The 16,816-nt window shown below is 40.4% G+C and overlaps 1 protein-coding gene across 9 annotated transcripts in view; it reads right to left on the reverse strand.

Moving 5' to 3' along the window:
• RBMS3 (RNA binding motif single stranded interacting protein 3) overlaps nucleotides 1-16,816 on the reverse strand; it is a gene marked incomplete at its 3' end in the record, with an annotated part of 773,357 nt that overhangs the window by 79,280 nt on the left and 677,261 nt on the right. For all 9 annotated transcript variants that reach the window (XM_081164680.1, XM_081164679.1, XM_081164684.1 and 6 more), the window contains 2 exons: nucleotides 14,559-14,665; nucleotides 3,389-3,435 (listed from right to left, as the gene is read on the reverse strand). In XM_081164680.1, coding sequence (XP_081020806.1) covers nucleotides 3,389-3,435; nucleotides 14,559-14,665 — 154 coding nt within the window. The remainder of the gene's footprint in view (nucleotides 1-3,388; nucleotides 3,436-14,558; nucleotides 14,666-16,816) is intronic.

Consider the following 16,816-nt stretch of genomic DNA (forward strand, 5'->3'; position numbering starts at 1 on the left):
ACATTCCATTCTAGGCAAAGTTTTCAGTGGCCACATGTCAGCGGTGGGCAGAGACAAAAGTGGACAACCTTTGTAAATTTTTCCTTTGTACAGCAGGCTAATTTTACACACACACCTCTCAATTCTCTATCCAGGTCAGCAAGCAGCATTATAGGAGTTCAAAGACATGAGTGTTTATCAAGACACTCAAAACTGGCTACTTTTCTTTTTTTAAAATGTATTTGATAAGAAAAACAAATAGAATTCTCTAATTTCCAAATGTAAATTCTACCTTATTGCTAGAAGTGTATTGTTCTTTTATGATGTAAAGTTATGCTTCATGCTCTTAAAATGTTGTAAGCTGCTTGGATGTTCCTTATGTGGCAAGTGGCTAATAAACTGAACAAATAATGGTGAGGAAGATGATCATCTTAGCAACATGAGATTTACAATTCAAGCAGCTAGTGATAAATACATCTTTTTCTATATCCCAAACTGTTCTACTACAGCAGCATTTGTTATGCTATTACAGTAGTCCTAACTACAAACATTTTAGCTGTGACAATATTGCTTTCAAACATAAATAAATGCCATTTTCCAGCTAAACCTTTAGACCCCAGTCTCTCTTCCCATTACTCTACCATCATATCCCCCCCCAATTGTCTCCTAGTATTCCTCCAGTCAGTTCTGTTACCACTTGCTCCCACCCTCAACATACCAAAAGGGGTTTTCCTCAGTCAGTCCAGGGAATGCTCCCATGTTAATCAAGTGTACAATTCAAAATTACCTCAAAAAACAAGGCATCCATTTTCAATCAATCACAGAACAACTAAACAACAAAACAACAAGCCCATGGGATGTTACTACTGCCCCAGAAAACACTTCATATTTTTTTTTTTTGTCACTTGAGAATTTCATTATTTTACATCAATAGCAAGAGTAAGTGCTCTGTTTCACAAGCACCAGCTGGATGTCTAAATGCTATGAGAACTTATTGGACCGGGCCCACGACATTGTTAGTATGAAACAAAGCAGCTCACCCCCTCTGCCATACATGTAGGCTCTTCTAACTAATAATGGTTTCACTTGTCTCTTTTAACGCTCAAAAGGTTTTGAAATCAGGAACACTCAATATCAGTTGAAATTGGCATCCAGACGCATAATCCCAATGAATTAATAGACAAGAAAATACTCTAGTTCATAAAATGTGTTGTGGGAGTGTAAGGTTCCTTGTATGGCAAAACAGGAAAAAAGGCATAATGGTTTGTTTTTTTTTAAACCCAGTAAGTTCCACAATCTGACATGACAGACTTTAAAAGCATGTGGCTAGGGTGGCGCTGTGAGTTAAACCACTGTGCCACTTGGGCTTGCCGAACGAAAGGTCGGTGGTTCGAATCCCCGCTCCCGTTGTTCGGTTCCAGCTCCTGCCAACCTAGCAGTTCGAAAGCATGCAGTGCAAGTAGATAAATAGGTACCGCTGTGGCGGGAAGGTAAACACCATTTCCGTGCACTGCTCTGGTTTCACCAGAAGCGGCTTAGTCATGCTGGCCACATGACCCGGAAGTGGACAAACACCGGCTCCCTCGGCCTTTAAAGAGAGATGAACACTGCAACCCCAGAGTTGTTTGTGACTGGACTTAATTGTCAGGGGTCCCTTTACCTTTTATATGGAGTAACACACCTGACAGGAGATCATTTATTTATCTGTAACTACACTCCACAATCGTAATTTTGTCCTTTGATATACTAACATCTTTGGTGTATATACACAGGCTACAAGGACAGATTTACAAATGTCCTTAACAAGATAACACCTGGTTTACAACAGAGTTCTTCAGGACACATTGCTGATAACTAGCAGGCAACTCACATATTTCAACGTCTACATCACAGAAGGAAGCCACGGTTGGGAAATGCATCATCGTTTCTCCTATACAGGCTGTATTTCAGTGCCAAAAATTTCACTACCACTATGTCTTTATGAAGTTGTACAACGCCAATGCCTCATATTTATCCTCAGAAATAAACATTATCTCCTTGCATGGCATGCCCATAGGTAGTTCTGACAAAAAGCTCATGAACAATATCCCTGGGCTAACATAAAGCTTAAGTATTACCAAGCATTATTACACTGGAGGCTTTCATTGCCGTGATATCAGATTAGAAATGAGAAAGATGAGTTGGAGCCAGCAAGTCTGTTTTGCAGTAACCATGCACAACCCTTTCTGTGGATGACAAGGCAGGGAAAGATGTCATCCGTCAAGTTCTCTAGAGAGGGCTGTGTGAGAGGGAGCCTGTGAGACTGCTGAGAGGAAAGAACCATCATGAATCAAAAACCTAGTTTCTTGGAAATTCAAAGGAGAAATTCTGAGGCAGGATTCTGGTGATGAGATCTGGTGATAACCCTGCTTGGAAGTCACCAACCCATGCATGGAAACAACCAAAAATGGCTTCCACATACATGTATTGTGTATAAATAATAAATTATAAATCATTATTATAAATTATTATTATGATGTCTACTTTATGCGCACATGGAGAATCTCTCTCTCTGACAGAACGAGAAGCCAATGTGAACTGCGATGTTGTCATGGAGATTGTCCACACAGGAAAATGTATATTATTGAGAAGCTTACAATTTTATCTCAGTCACTCCCCACGAATGGGAGTACTTGAACTTTCAAGGGAGCCATTACTCCAGAGTAAAAAATGTTTCTCTTCAAATGAGTGGATCTTTCTCCAAGAGGGTGGAGGATGGGGTTTGGTACATTTGCTAGTTTTTTCTAAAAGGTGACCAGAATCACCTTTAAATGGTTGTTTGGAAGTGTAAAATGCACTGATAAACGCTGCCTGACAAATACCAAGAAGAAGAAGAAGAAGAAGAAGAAGAAGAAGAAGAAGAAGGAGGAGGAGGAGGAGGAGGAGGAGGAGGAGGAGGAGGAGGAGGAGGAGGAGGAGGAGGAGGAGGACCTTTGGTATGAGGGGCATTCAGGGGAGAAATGATCCTTCCCTAGTCCTGAAGATAATTTGAGTGAAGGAACTAGGCATACTGAGGGAACTATCTACTGCCAAAACATATCTGCTGTCAGGGAAAGAGAATGACTCCTTCTCCAGAGAACGTACAAACCTACGTAAATCTGCAGTTGTCAAATGGATATGAGAAAAGGCTTCACAGTCAACTAGATGATATGAACAACAGGATGCAAAAAGGGGGGAAAAGAAAACTAGCATTTATGTTTGACAAGCTAGCTTAAATTTGTTTTCAACAGCATTTTTGTGGGTGACTTGTTCTTTAAATGTTTTTTTTTTTTTTTTTTTTTTTTTTTTGGCTGCTGGAAACCAGTCGGGGGCAGGGGGAGATCATGGTGCTGTGTAGTATTTTTTAAATAGTAAAGTATATGCTACTTACCCATTCTGAATAGCGGCCGTGGGGTCATATGTCAAGGCCATGCCAGCCTGTACACAGTTAGGGGGGAAAACAGAAGGTTACTCTTTTTATATCACACATACATACAACTACCAATGAAAAAGGGGAGAAATTAGAGAACCCACTATATAATCCTTTTTCCCATTTTTTGACTTAAATTGACTTTTAGTGCTTTTAAAAACTTGCATTCTATTGATGTCAGTTTCGTGCTGTGCCAAACGCTGCTTCTATTTTCACAAAAGTCTTCATTCACCACAAAAGAGGCATTGTTGTTGTTTTTTTCTGTCTCTCTTGCCGAGAGCGGAGGAACTTAGAAGAAATGTTGTGGTGTCTGTGTGCAGGTTGTGCTTCACAAATGTGAGTGGTGCCTGGGTGGTCTTTTTCCGCTTTGAGTTAAAACAGAAAAAATCCCGTGCATGGCTCTTTATAAAACGGTATATCGTGGCAAGCCCTCCATGGCTGACAATTTCATCCCCCAACGTTGTGTGACTGTTGTTGGACTCCAGTTCCCATCAGCCACAGGCAGTATGGCCAATGATCAGGAATGATGGGGTTGGACTCCAGGAACCTTTGGAGGGTTGCATGTTGTAATATTTCTCTGGAGTTTATGAAAGCCCCATTTGTGCTTAGAGGGGTTTGAGGTTCTTTGCACAAAGCTTATATCCTAGAATCCCCATGTGGCTACAGAATGGTCTTTCTAGGAAGCAGCGCCAGAATGTACTACGTTATATGAGGAGCTCATAGGTGCAGGGAGAGACCTCAGGAATTGTGGTGTTTTTTTTGTAATGAAGTAGAAAAATGACCATTTGGCCACTTCATTCATTCAGTAAGCAAAGTGCAAAGTTCTCTCCTTCACTCTCCTTGCAAACCACTTGGTTCACCTTCACCCTCTTGAATTGCCCCCAAAGATGGAGGTGAAAGATGCAACACCATGTAGATATTTTTATTCTCCAAGAAATAGGATACAATTGCCCGGTAAATGTGTTCTGTTTATTTCCACTGATTTGCACCTTCTGTGCTGTCTGTTATTTTATTTTTCTTTAGCTGAATGTGTCAAGCATTTAAAATGCTCGGTTTAGAGCCCATGATAGCAATCATGCTTTTCTGTATTGGAGACTTTAATCCTGTTGTGGATCAGAGCCATAGCTACGGTAGGTGATCTTATGCCCCTGGCAGAACCATCCAGATAGCGCCCCTAGCCATGGACAAATGAACTCGTCTTTCCACCTCTCCTCCAACCCCCCCTCCACCCATTCAATTCCTCACACATTTCACCTTGTAATGAATTCTTTCACAGAAAATCCAATATTTATTTTTTTAACCAATTTTGAGGCCCCCCCTCGCCTGCACCCCTGGAGGGGGCCTTTCTCATCACCCCCTAGCTGCAGCCCTGCCCCTTATAGACCATGACTAAGATACAAACTACAACAGTTAAATGGTGTAAAATGTAAGTTGGTTCACATTTATTTCCTTCTTACAGACAAATGATCAGTTACTAAACCAGAAAAACTATGTTGAGACACAATAATTATTAGGCCTGGCCAGTTATGTTCAGTGGTACTGTATTGATAACATTACCCCAATGACTTGGGATGTTGCTTTTAAACCAGCAAAAACAAGATAAAACTGGAATGCTGGTAACAGCAACCACTGACATCGCAAAATACAGTTGTGCTACATATTACCCCGTTTATTCTGCTTACTCAATGAGCAGATCGTGTGATAATGTTTAAAATGTAAAAGGAATCAGAGGAACTGAGGGTCAACTCATAATGCCAACCGTGGGCCAATCATACAATGCAATCCATACCATTATTGGTTATTTCCCTTTTGACTGACAGTGCTGACTGGCAGAGCCAGCATAGTATAGTGGTTAAGAGCGGTGGACTCGTAATCTGGGGAACTGGGTTTGCTTCCCCGCTCCTCCACATGCAGCTGCTGGGTGACCTTGGGCCAGTCATGCTTCTCTGAAGTCTCTCAGCCTCACTCACCTCACAGAGTGTTTGTTGTGGGGGAGGAAGGGAAAAGGAGACTGTGAGCCGCTTTGAGACTCCTTTGGGTAGTGATAAAGCGGGATATCAAGTCCAAACTCTTCCTGTAAACTGATAGACAGTGTGTCATCAGAGGTCTATACACCTTTTGTATGCTTGTCTCCATCTTCTTCAGTTGGAAAAATAAAAGCAAACAGCCTGCCTACTGGTATGAACTTGTAATTTAAGTACAATGTCAGCTTGACAAGGTGAGCCATGCAGAGGAGGATGACTGGCACACATAATGACCCAAATAAATGAGATGGACTATAACTCGAAAGCCCAGCCAGAAAGCGAGATGCCAGGTAGAAAGTAAACAATAAGGAACTGGAAACTAATAAGCATGTGGTAGGCACATAAGGAAGAGAAGAGGAGAGCAAATGGGTCATAGGAATTGTTTAGAAGTAAGAAACATGGGGGATGATTTGGCAAAAAAAGAAAAAGAAAATACTGTAAATAAACAGAAAGAGAATAAACCTTCCTCATTGTAAGTATTCTGAGCTAGAAGCTCTTTGAAGAAGAAAAGGATGGAGCCAACAGTCCAAATGAGATTTGGTTTAAACATTCCTGTAGTAAAATAAGCTTTACTCAGTGGGTGAGTTAACCTGGCATTAATCTTTCTTTTGATAATTTATGACAGTTTTAACTTTTTTAAAAAATACTGTGTGATTGAAAGGCTTACAATTTAAAAAAAAACATTTTAAACAATAAATCAAACATTTAGACATAGCATGTTATGAACATACAGCTGTACGTTCAAGAAATAAGATGTTCTCCCCAATGAAACACGCTGAGAGACACTCATTTCAACGTATATATTCTCACTGATATGCTATGAAAATAATATTTCTGGCTTCTATTAAGGTTGTGTGTGCAGTTTTGAGTAAGACCTGTATGGGACTGAGTTAGGCCAAGCCACGTCAGCTCCAAATCCACAAACATGTTTATATAAAAAATGGTCCAGGAATTCAGAATTCTTTCCTAGCAGTTATCCCCTGCTAAGCTCTGTTGCCTCTTACTAGGCAATCCCTAGGATTACCTTTGATGCTGACACCCTTTTTTGAAAATGGCTTGTATTTAAAACCACACTGCGCGTAGCTGCAGAATACATTTCAATGCACACTGCATGAAAAATAAACATGACATTAATGGAACCAGCGTATTTGATTTTAATACAGTGACTGTTCCGATCTATTATAAATGCTTACAGCTGACATTTCCAATACCGGGTGCTCAGAAATGGTAGCCATTTATGTTAACATTAGAGAAGCTTGATGAATTTGATCTACCACCCTTCTGATTTTGCACTCTTCCAAATTCTCCTCAGCTCAAAAAAATTCCAAAATGCATTTAACAAATATATTTTAGGATACAAATATTTAGAAATGTGTGTGTGTGTATATATATATATATATATATTTGGAAAGTTTGTTTTATTTATTTTTATGTATTTATATGCATTATGTACATATTTTCATTTTAAGAAATAAAATAAATGTACATCAATGCAAAATCAGGAAGAAATGGATTTATGAACACAAAATAGGCACACGTCCTGAACTGAACCATGTTGTCTTTGTAGCTATCACTGCTACCTGATAGCTCATTGTATGAGAACAGGGAACCAGATAAGAGAGGCAGCTGGAGAGGGTGTCAAGGGGCTCTGATCCATGATGGACCTTCTGCCAAGATGTCATCAGGCACATAATGATATCAACTCTTGATGTTAGCCCTAGCAATAATGAAAGGGGAAAGGAGTAGGCTCACTGGGAGGGGGGAGCCATTCTTTCCATACGCATCTTATTCTGTTCCTCACTAATTTTGCTTTGGTTGAAGCATAAAAACAGCAAAAATTAACTAAATACTGAAGGAGTTAAGAAGCTTGGAAAGATTAAGCCTACACCCAATCTGATGTGAATGTTATGAGTCCTTAAAGATCTTTTCCAGCATTTGTTATCTTCTGATTTGTACTATTTATTACAGTATCTCCTGACTGTCTCAAGGAGAAACATTGCTTTATAGATGCATCTCCCAGATTAGCTCCAAATCACCTGGTATTCCAACCGAGGGCCAGCAAAACCCCCAAAATCTATGCTCCATAGGTCTGAGGACCTGCAAGTGAATGTATGAAATACAAGAACCACGTGTGCTTTGTGCACTGGAACTATTTGAACTGACACAGCTAAACATTATGGCTGTGATCCTAAATGTAATTCGGTGGAAGTAAATTCCAAGGAAATCAACACGACTCAAGTGCTTAGGGTTGAGACATATGGAAATGTTCTGCCAGGATTTTCTCTTCTATTTCTCACTTGCGTTATTTCTCTCCCTCCTATAGACCACCACTGCTTATTTTCTGACTCACTGCAGAGCAGGCATCCATAGTATGCGCCAATATTCATGATGAAAGAGAGAAGTTACCAGAGATACCAACCAGAAAACAAAAAATTCAAATCCATCCTGATTTCAAGGACAAACACCCTAACCCATCTTCACCCAGGAATCTTGTTGGCCCCCATAGGAATGCCCATTATAATAAGATAAGCATTGTGAACGTGATTAATGTCCCCACATCGTATGAGAGATCATTTGGTATATTTTGGATCAGAGGAATGTGGGGCCCTTCAACTGGGGCCAATCTGCTGGAGTTCCCAGGTCCCTTAATAGTCTTGTGCATAGAGCCAAGAATAAAAACTCTGCCAGCTATCAGACTGAATCATTTCTGTCCATAGAGGACTATGGAGCTCAATCCAGTATTACCTGTCTGCTTGGAAGCATAAAACAGCCTGTGTCTGAGATCTGAAATACACCCAACAGAGACCTGCTAATCATTTCTAAATGCCTGCTGCTTGGAGAGAGAAAAGGATTGGCACCAGGATCAGAAACTTTGACTTTCCTGCAGCTATTGACTTTACAACCAAGTAGGGAAATCCCAATCTCCCAAATGACCTCTGTATATTTCTCTCTTTAAATTGCTAGAGGGCATTGAGTAGAAAAGTAATAAATGGTAGGTCAAAAATGAGAAAGTTAAAGGAACAGTTGTAAGAAAAGTGTGTGTGTGTTTGTTTTAAGGATAATTCATTTTTTCTTTCCATGCTTGAGCACATACAGTACATAGGTTTGCCTCCTGATTATTTACAAAGGAAGCCCTAGCTCTAGATAAGCGTATTAAACGTGGAAAAGAGAGGGGGAAGAATGAAAGAAGCATCTGTGATCCCTTATCTGCAGTAAACTACTTAATTTCACCCTGGTCTAATCTCAGGGAAACTCATCATCAGAGTTATATGACCGGGTTGCTCATGACTCTATTATTGCAAAGAGATAAGTCTCCAAATGCATTATATAGGCTATTGCTGTGGCTCATTTAAGTCCATTTTCTACTTAGATGTATAATTTCAAAAAGCCAATGTAAGAGCAATGAATCTTTTGCTCTTCCTAATCTAACTTATCCAGTTTTGTCAAGTATGTTTTTAAAATCACAGTCTGATTCTTTGTGGTCTAAACCACTGCGCCTCTTGGGCTTGCTGATCGGAAGGTCAGCGGTTCGAATCTGTGCGATGGGGTGAGCTCCCATTGCTCTGTCCCTGCTCCTGCCAAACTAGCAGTTCGAAAGCACTCCAATGCCAGTAGATAAATAGGTACTGCTGTGGCGTTTACGTGCACTCTGGTTTCCATCATGGTGTCCCGTTGTACCAGAAGCGGTTTAGTTATGTTGGCCACATGACCCAGAAAGCTATCTGTGGACAAATGCCAGCTCCCTTGGCCTGAAAGCGAGATGAGCGCCACAATCCCATAGTCACCTTTGACTGGACTTAACCATCCTGGGGTCTTTTACCTTTTTACCATATCTTTGAAGGAATTTTGTGTAATATAGTACCAGAATATTCACTATCTATTTCTAATCATTTCCTATAAAAAGCCACTGTACATATGTTGTCTACAGATAAATAATTTCAACCTCAAGTTTTAAAATAACACTATTTTCAGTCAAATTTATCTGCAGCCGAGATCAATATTCAAACTGGAAATACAGCACGTAGAATTTTCTGAATATTCATGGAGCTGCGTTTGAAAATGGGGCAGAACCTCAATTCGTGCAAAATGCACCTGCCTGACTGCTGACAAGTGTTAAGGTGAACGGATCATAGAACACCAACTCTGTACCAGTTACATTGGCTTGTTGTATGCTTCCAAGCTCAATTCAAAGTACTGGTTTTCACCTTCTTTTTATGGCCCAGGATGCCCATATATTAAGGAACACCTCTCTCGTAAAGTTCTAAACACCAAGAAGACCTTTCTGACAGTAGGAACTGTTCGACAGCGGAAAAGACTCGCCCGGGAGGTGGTGGACTCTTGCAGGAGCCAACTCCTAGGGGCTGTGGGGGCTTCGGTCCCCACAATGAAATATTCGAGGGGGGGTCAGGCCCCCACAAAGTTGATGGGTATTCCCCTTCATATAGGGTGTGTCAGATGGCAGTGGTAGTTGCTCGTGAGTAATCAGTCAGGACTCAGACCTGTCTTTTACAGGTTTTGATTTTGATTTTTCCACTATTTACAGTGCAGTGCCACAAGTTCATGTCTGCCTCAATCGCTAGCAGAATCCGGGAGTGGTTGTTTCCGGGACCTCCCCCAACATAAGAGTTTCGTCACCCCCAGCCTTTTCCTTCCTTCTTTGCATTTTATACCTCTGCGCAGGGTGGGCGATGGAAGGGGCGTGCTTCCCTCCTGGCCGGCTTGGCCAGGAGCGGTGCTGAGGCTCCCAGCAGCATCCTCTGGTCCTTTCTTCTCTTCCCCACTGGAGGTGTGGCTTTCCTCACCACAGGAAGAGGAACAGCTTCGCAAGATTTTCGGAGGTTCCCTGTAACCCAACTGCCCCTCTGCTTCCCTACTCTGTTCCGATGGCAGTACCCTGACAGGGTGTATGTGCACTGCATAATGTGATTGATTATGCAGGGTGGGGCTTACCTGGGCCCTCACAATATTTTATTCAAGCTGGCACCGCTGTGGACCCTCCGTTCTTGGAGGTTTTAGGCAGAGGTTGGATGGCCACCCAGTTGAGATTCCTCCATTGCAGAGGGTTGGGCTAGACTATCCTCAAAGTCCTTTCCAACTCTACACTTCTGTGATTCTATGAATCTACGAACCTACCCAGACCCTTAGATCTTCATATGAGGGACTTCTCTGTATCCCTCCTCTGAGCGCAGTTCAAAGGGTCATAACAAGGGAGACGGCCTTTTCAGCTGAGGCTCCCCACCTGTGGAATGCTCCCCCCACAGAGGTTGACCTGAGACTTTTAATGCCAGGTAAATGGAAGAATGGCAAATGCAACTAATAGACTACATGGAAATGGCGGAAATGACTGGCAGAATTCGAGACCAGGGAGAAGAGCTTGTGGAAGAAGATTGGAGGAAATTTAAATTTTATTTACAGAAACATTGTAAAATTTTTGAATGCTGATGACGTTGAAATGACCTGAAGGGGTTCTAGCAACAAGGTAAAATGTAAGATGGGATTGATAATAGATAAGTTAAATTGGATATGAATTTGCTGAACTAATTTTTAAAAAGGGATACAAAAAAGGGAGGCATGAGGAAGTCAGGAAAATAAGTTAGCTAAAGATGAGAAATTTAAAAAAAAGAGGGAGTTTTGTTTTTATGTGTTTCTTTTTTTTCTTTCCCTTTTTATGTTTGATGTTTGTATTTTTGTATTTTGTGATTTTGTATTTTTCTGTTTTGTATTTTTTTCTGAATTATTTTATTGATAAAACTTAATAAAATATTAATTAAAAAAAATTAATGCCAGGTAAAAACTAACCTTTTCCCAAGCCAATGATGGACCAAATTGGTTAGGTTTTGTTAATGTGCTTTCAAATTTTCAAGACATTGGACGGCTGGTGGGGGGCTGCTTTGAATGATAAAAGGGTTAGTGTTTTATATGACCGCCCTTTTTATGGTAGAATGAATTTCTGTTTTTGAAAAAATGTAAGTCACTTGGAGACCTCCTTAGGTAACAAGTAACTAATATGTTCCAAAAATGATGATGATGGAATTAACAAAACAAAACAAAAAAACAGGGGACACATTGGGTGAGTGCAAGTGCCTTCTGCCCACAAAAGAACACTTCTGCGTCCAAGGTATGCCTCAGCTTCACAAAGTGAAAAAGAGTAGCCATGATGATACATGTTAAGCATCTTATAAACACAAATGCTATGATTATGTGCAAGAAACTTTGTGTAATGTTTGAAAGTGTGGTGAGTAGAAAAAAAGGAAACACTGGGATAATATTGTCCCTCTCATGTACAGAAAAGCTACAGAATCGAGTTTGGAAGCAGAATTAAAGTAAATTATCAAACCTTCAATTCTAGCACACGGGGGGCACCTAAATTGTGTAATTGGGTATTTGATAGATTGATATGGGAATTGATATTATAATTTGGTATTGATACAATGAGGCATATATTGGATTATTGTTATTGCAAATTAATAAAAAATATGTATATAAAAAAGAAAAGCTGCAAAATCCATAAGCATACGTAGTGCAGTAAGTTACCCAAGGCACAATAGCGTGTCAGCATTATTGACCCAAACCCTAGTGTGCAACCCAGTAAAGTTGATACGATGGGTAGCAATGGCATGTATTGTGTAAACACAGACTATCAGGGTTGTGGACCCTTCAGAAGCGTTAGACTGGTAACAGGGAGCGGCCGCCGAGACCACATAACACTGGTCCTGAAAGACCTACATTGGCTCCCAGTATGTTTCTGAGCACAGTTCAAAATGTTGGTGCTGACCTTTAAAACCTTAAACGGCCTTGGCCCAGGATACCTGAAGGAGCATCTCCACCCCCATCATTCAGCCCAAACACTGAGGTCCAGCTCCAAGGGCCTTCTGGCGGTTCCCTCCCTGCGAGAAGTGAAGCTACAGGGAACCAGGCAGAGGGCCTTCTCAGTAGTGGCACCCGTCCTGTGGAACGCCCTCCCACCAAAAAGAACAACAACTACCAGACTTTTAGAAGACATCTGAAGGCAGCCCTGTTTAGGGAAGCTTTTAATGTTTGATGGACTACTGTATTTTAATATTTTGTTGGAAACCACCCAGATGGGTAGAGTATAAATAATATATTATTATTATTATTATTATTATTATTATTATTATTATTATTACCAAGTGCTATATAAGTCTGTCTTCAAGTTCTTTCCTGTTGCAGTCTGTCATACCAAGGCCTTCTTGGGTCTTCCTAGCTCAGCAGATTCTTCAGCCAATATGCCACGAAGGCTCTAAAAGGAAGCTTCTTGGTCTTGGGTCACCAGCATAACAAAGCATAATGGCTCCTTTGAGACTATTCTTCTTCAGTCAATGTTGTTGCCACACTGGCAATACTTGGGGGATTTATGTTGTAACAGCACATGGCAACTACCTTGTGAAAGTAAGCAACATATATGTTTTCCAGAACATAATCCCTCTTGGTCTTTGTGAGTTACTGGTAGTGCTTAAGTATGTCCTTCTCCAGACTGAAGGTCCATAACGTATCTGCCAACACTATCAAGCCACATTCTTTCTTTGTAAAGGGCAAAATGTGGTTGAAAACTGCTAACTATCTTTAAAAACCACCAGTTATTAGCCATTTAAAACACACACATACAAACAGAAAACATCTAAATTTAAAAATAAATAAATCTGTTTTTGAAATTATATTAGAGACACACCCTTTTATAACCCAAATGACAACTGCTAGGATGCTCCCTGGTTTAAAAATATGCTTTCGCTAATCATTTCCATGAGAATGTGAAATAATTTGAATGAGATTTACTCCAGTGATACAAATGGCTCAATGTGCTACTAAGATTAAAAAAAAGAAAAAAATAGGACCAAGCCTATTTCCTCTTTTCTTCCATAAGTACTCTGTGATGCAAAGCACATATGGAGCTCATCACACCTAAATGTTTAGAAGAATAGAAATGAGAAGAAGGTAATTAAAACTAGGCTGTTCTAATGGCCTTGTGGGAAACTAGTACGTCCTAATATTGCATTTTGTTACAACAGAGACAGAGGAAAAATCCTAAGTATGAATAAGTCAAACTTGTTCCCCTTAGGGGAATGTATGTGGCCTTTCATTCCTTCACGCATTTCCCAAAATACAGCATCCTAAATATCAGCAACAGCACACCTCAACTAGGAACAATCCTGCCCAGGTACAGAACGGTGGATATGCTAGCTGTAGAATTCCTTTTCAAATTATATGCCCTGTGTTACAGGCATGTCCTCACAATGGCTTTTTGTTAACCTCCTTTGTAGTGTGCCTCTAGGAGTATGGGAAGTATCTTTGTAGATGCCAATGACGGAAAGCCAGCTATGCAGACGACTTGATGAATGCAACTCCTACAATGGTCCCATTAATTATGTATACTGCTGGCCTAATAATGAATGGATCTGTTGGAATAAAATATCTGATTTCCTGAACTAAATCACTTGAGTTGGATCCGGGCAAAGATCCTACTGAAATCAAGGAGACCTAAGTTAACAATGATTGCACATTGATTTCAACTAAGTGAAACTATACGTAGAGCCAACTAACTCTCTCATATAGGTGTCCTTTCCATTTTATGAGCATTGCAATAGAAAACAGTATTGATAACTCATCTGTACAAATCTACTGCCCCTAAGGCCCCAATCAGTGATCCTTATGCTAAATATATGTATTTTTGCTCATTTAATACTACTGAGTGAGAACACTAAGGTTAAATGCATTTAACGCATGGTTTTGTAATGCCCTTTCTTAATATGTACCATATTCTTCGCTCTATAGGGTGCACTTTTTCCCCTCCAAAAATTAAGGCGAAATGTGTGTGTGTCCTATGGAGCGAATACAGGCTTCTTGGCTTCAGCGATAGCAATGCAAAGCCTCCCAAGCACAGAGGGAGCGCTCCCTCCACGCTCCGGAGGCTCTCCCGGCTTCAGTGAAAGGAACCCAAAGCCTGTGGAGTGCAGCGGGAACTCGCGCTTCAGGGATAGAGCAAAAAATACGGTATTTATCCTTAGACTCATTTGACCTATTTTGTATTCAGGTCACCCAAGTCAGCTCCTCAATCACCTCAAGCATTACTGAAGATAATTGTGACTCACCTCTCCTTCTCTTGGCCATGGCCTCCCATTCTGCGTGTACTTGCTTTGATTCTGTCGTTTCTTTTGCCCTCCGTCAGCAAATTTGCACAGCAAAGGTTCTGTTGGGGCTGCGAAGAAAGGAAAAGCCAGGTCTGTATTAAGGCAAAGGCAAAGGACCCCTGGACGGTTAAGTCCAATCAAAGGCAACTATGGGTGATAGCCACCAATAGCCACTAATATCAGCGGCTATTGGTAACTGGCTATATGGAAATGTCATATTCAGAAGCACTATGGTAGGGGACAAAACAGAGAAAGGCTTTTGCATGCCTGTGAGCTTCTTGGATGATCTGTAGGCCAGGACAGAAAAAAAGTTACTAGACTACAAGGACCTTCAGTCCAAAGCCTTCCTAGCTCTTCCTAGGTTGATAATAAAATTGCTCAACTGGAGTTGTAGTGTTAGCCATCTATTCTAGTTAAGACATTCGTGGCTGGCATTAGTTAAAGCATAAACACTGCCGCTCCCCCCCCTTTTTTTTCTTTTTGGTGGGGAAAGAAAAGAGTAGACAAGCTTGTCTGAGTAATATGTTTTCACTCTTCCTCTGTGTATCTCAGCACCCTGTGCTTACATATTTGAGTAAGTGAAATAAATACAAGGAGATCAAAGGAGGCTTTTGCCAAACAATCAAATTAGCTTAGTTCCCCCCATTAAATCCTTATAGCTTAAGACAGCTGGCAGATGACCTTCTTTATGCTCCCCAGCTGAGATCCCAGTCTTTCATCATAAAACAGTCAGCACAGCTAATGTACGACTGTTCAACGAATGTTCAAAAGGCTTCAGACCAAAAAAACAACTCCTAACATGCTGGCATGAAATAGTACTGAAAAAGAAAACAAATTTATGAGAAAGACTGAGCCAGCACCCTTTCCCAATTCTTATTCTTCTTTTAAAAAAAAACAAATCAGAGATGTTTACTAATAAAATAAAAAATAAAAACATATTGATGAATGAACAAGAAATATCCTAAAAAAGGTTAGATGAGGTATGGCTACAGAGAAACTTAGTTACATATTTGGTGGTCATTTCCAAAGGTAATTTGATATTGGGCAAGAATCCTTAGCTGTATAAAACTCATCACAGAGTATATGATCCCCTTAAACCCACTTACAATTTTGTTGGATAACTTGTAGAAAGAATATTCCAAATACACAACATGAATAGGCATCTTGTTAACAGCAGCCAAATTTCAACCGGCTTACAAGAGAGACTTGCCAACGTATCACTTATAATATATCTATGTAAATCAGAGTTCCTTCGCATCCTAATTTCCAGGATGATTTATTGGAGAAACGGCTCTCATTTCTGGTGACTGTAAAAAGGGATTTATAAAAGGACTGCTCGATTCAGTATTCTATTCCTTAAAAAATATAATCTGTTTAAAAGTTGTTGGTGAAGGTCATAGTAATTTGTAATATATGTTGTGCTAAGCTTTCAGTAAATTTGATCTCTGGTGACTCTGAATAGAGAATATGTAAGCAAAAATCTGTGGCTATGCTTGAAATGAGTGCTTAATGAAATGTTGGCTAATGCATTGTTATTTTGCAACTGCAAAATCTTCGAGTGGGGAGGGAGTGCATGTTTGTGTGTGCATATATGTATTATTTGAAAGGTTATTGGCCAGTTATAGCCCATGGAGAAGGATGTGATGTTGTGCCACTCTATATTCCACTGATTGCATTAAAAAGCAGTGGATTGGATTTCAATATTTTCCATAAGGTGTGTTTGTGCATGAGCAAGTGGTTTCTTTTTATTTGGGGATGTCACTGAAAGTCATTGTGATAAACTGAATGCGGACAAGTACTACACATATTGTACTAACAATCTTCAGATATATACAGTGGTGCCTCTGGTTACGTACTTAATTCGTTCCGGAAGTCCGTTCTTAACCTGAAACTGTTCTTAACCTGAAGCACCACTTTAGCTAATGGGGCCTCCCGCTGCTGCCGCGCCGCCGCCGCCACATGATTTCTGTTCTCATCCTGAAGCAAAGTTCTTAACCCAAGGTACTATTTCTGGGTTAGCGGAGTCTGTAACCTGAAGCGTATGTAACCTGAAGCGTATGTAACCCAAGGTACCACTGTACACTTCACGCAACAGATTAATTATGTCAATGATGCAAGCTGACACAATAAGATGGTAATTTTTCAGTATTTATCTTTTCCTGTTTGGACCTCCAAGAGTGTGGGAATTTAGAAATATATGGCTCCAGTGAGTCCTTACA

Source organism: Podarcis bocagei (genome assembly GCF_964188305.1).
Source record: "Podarcis bocagei genome assembly, chromosome: 12".
Taxonomy (NCBI): domain Eukaryota; kingdom Metazoa; phylum Chordata; class Lepidosauria; order Squamata; family Lacertidae; genus Podarcis; species Podarcis bocagei.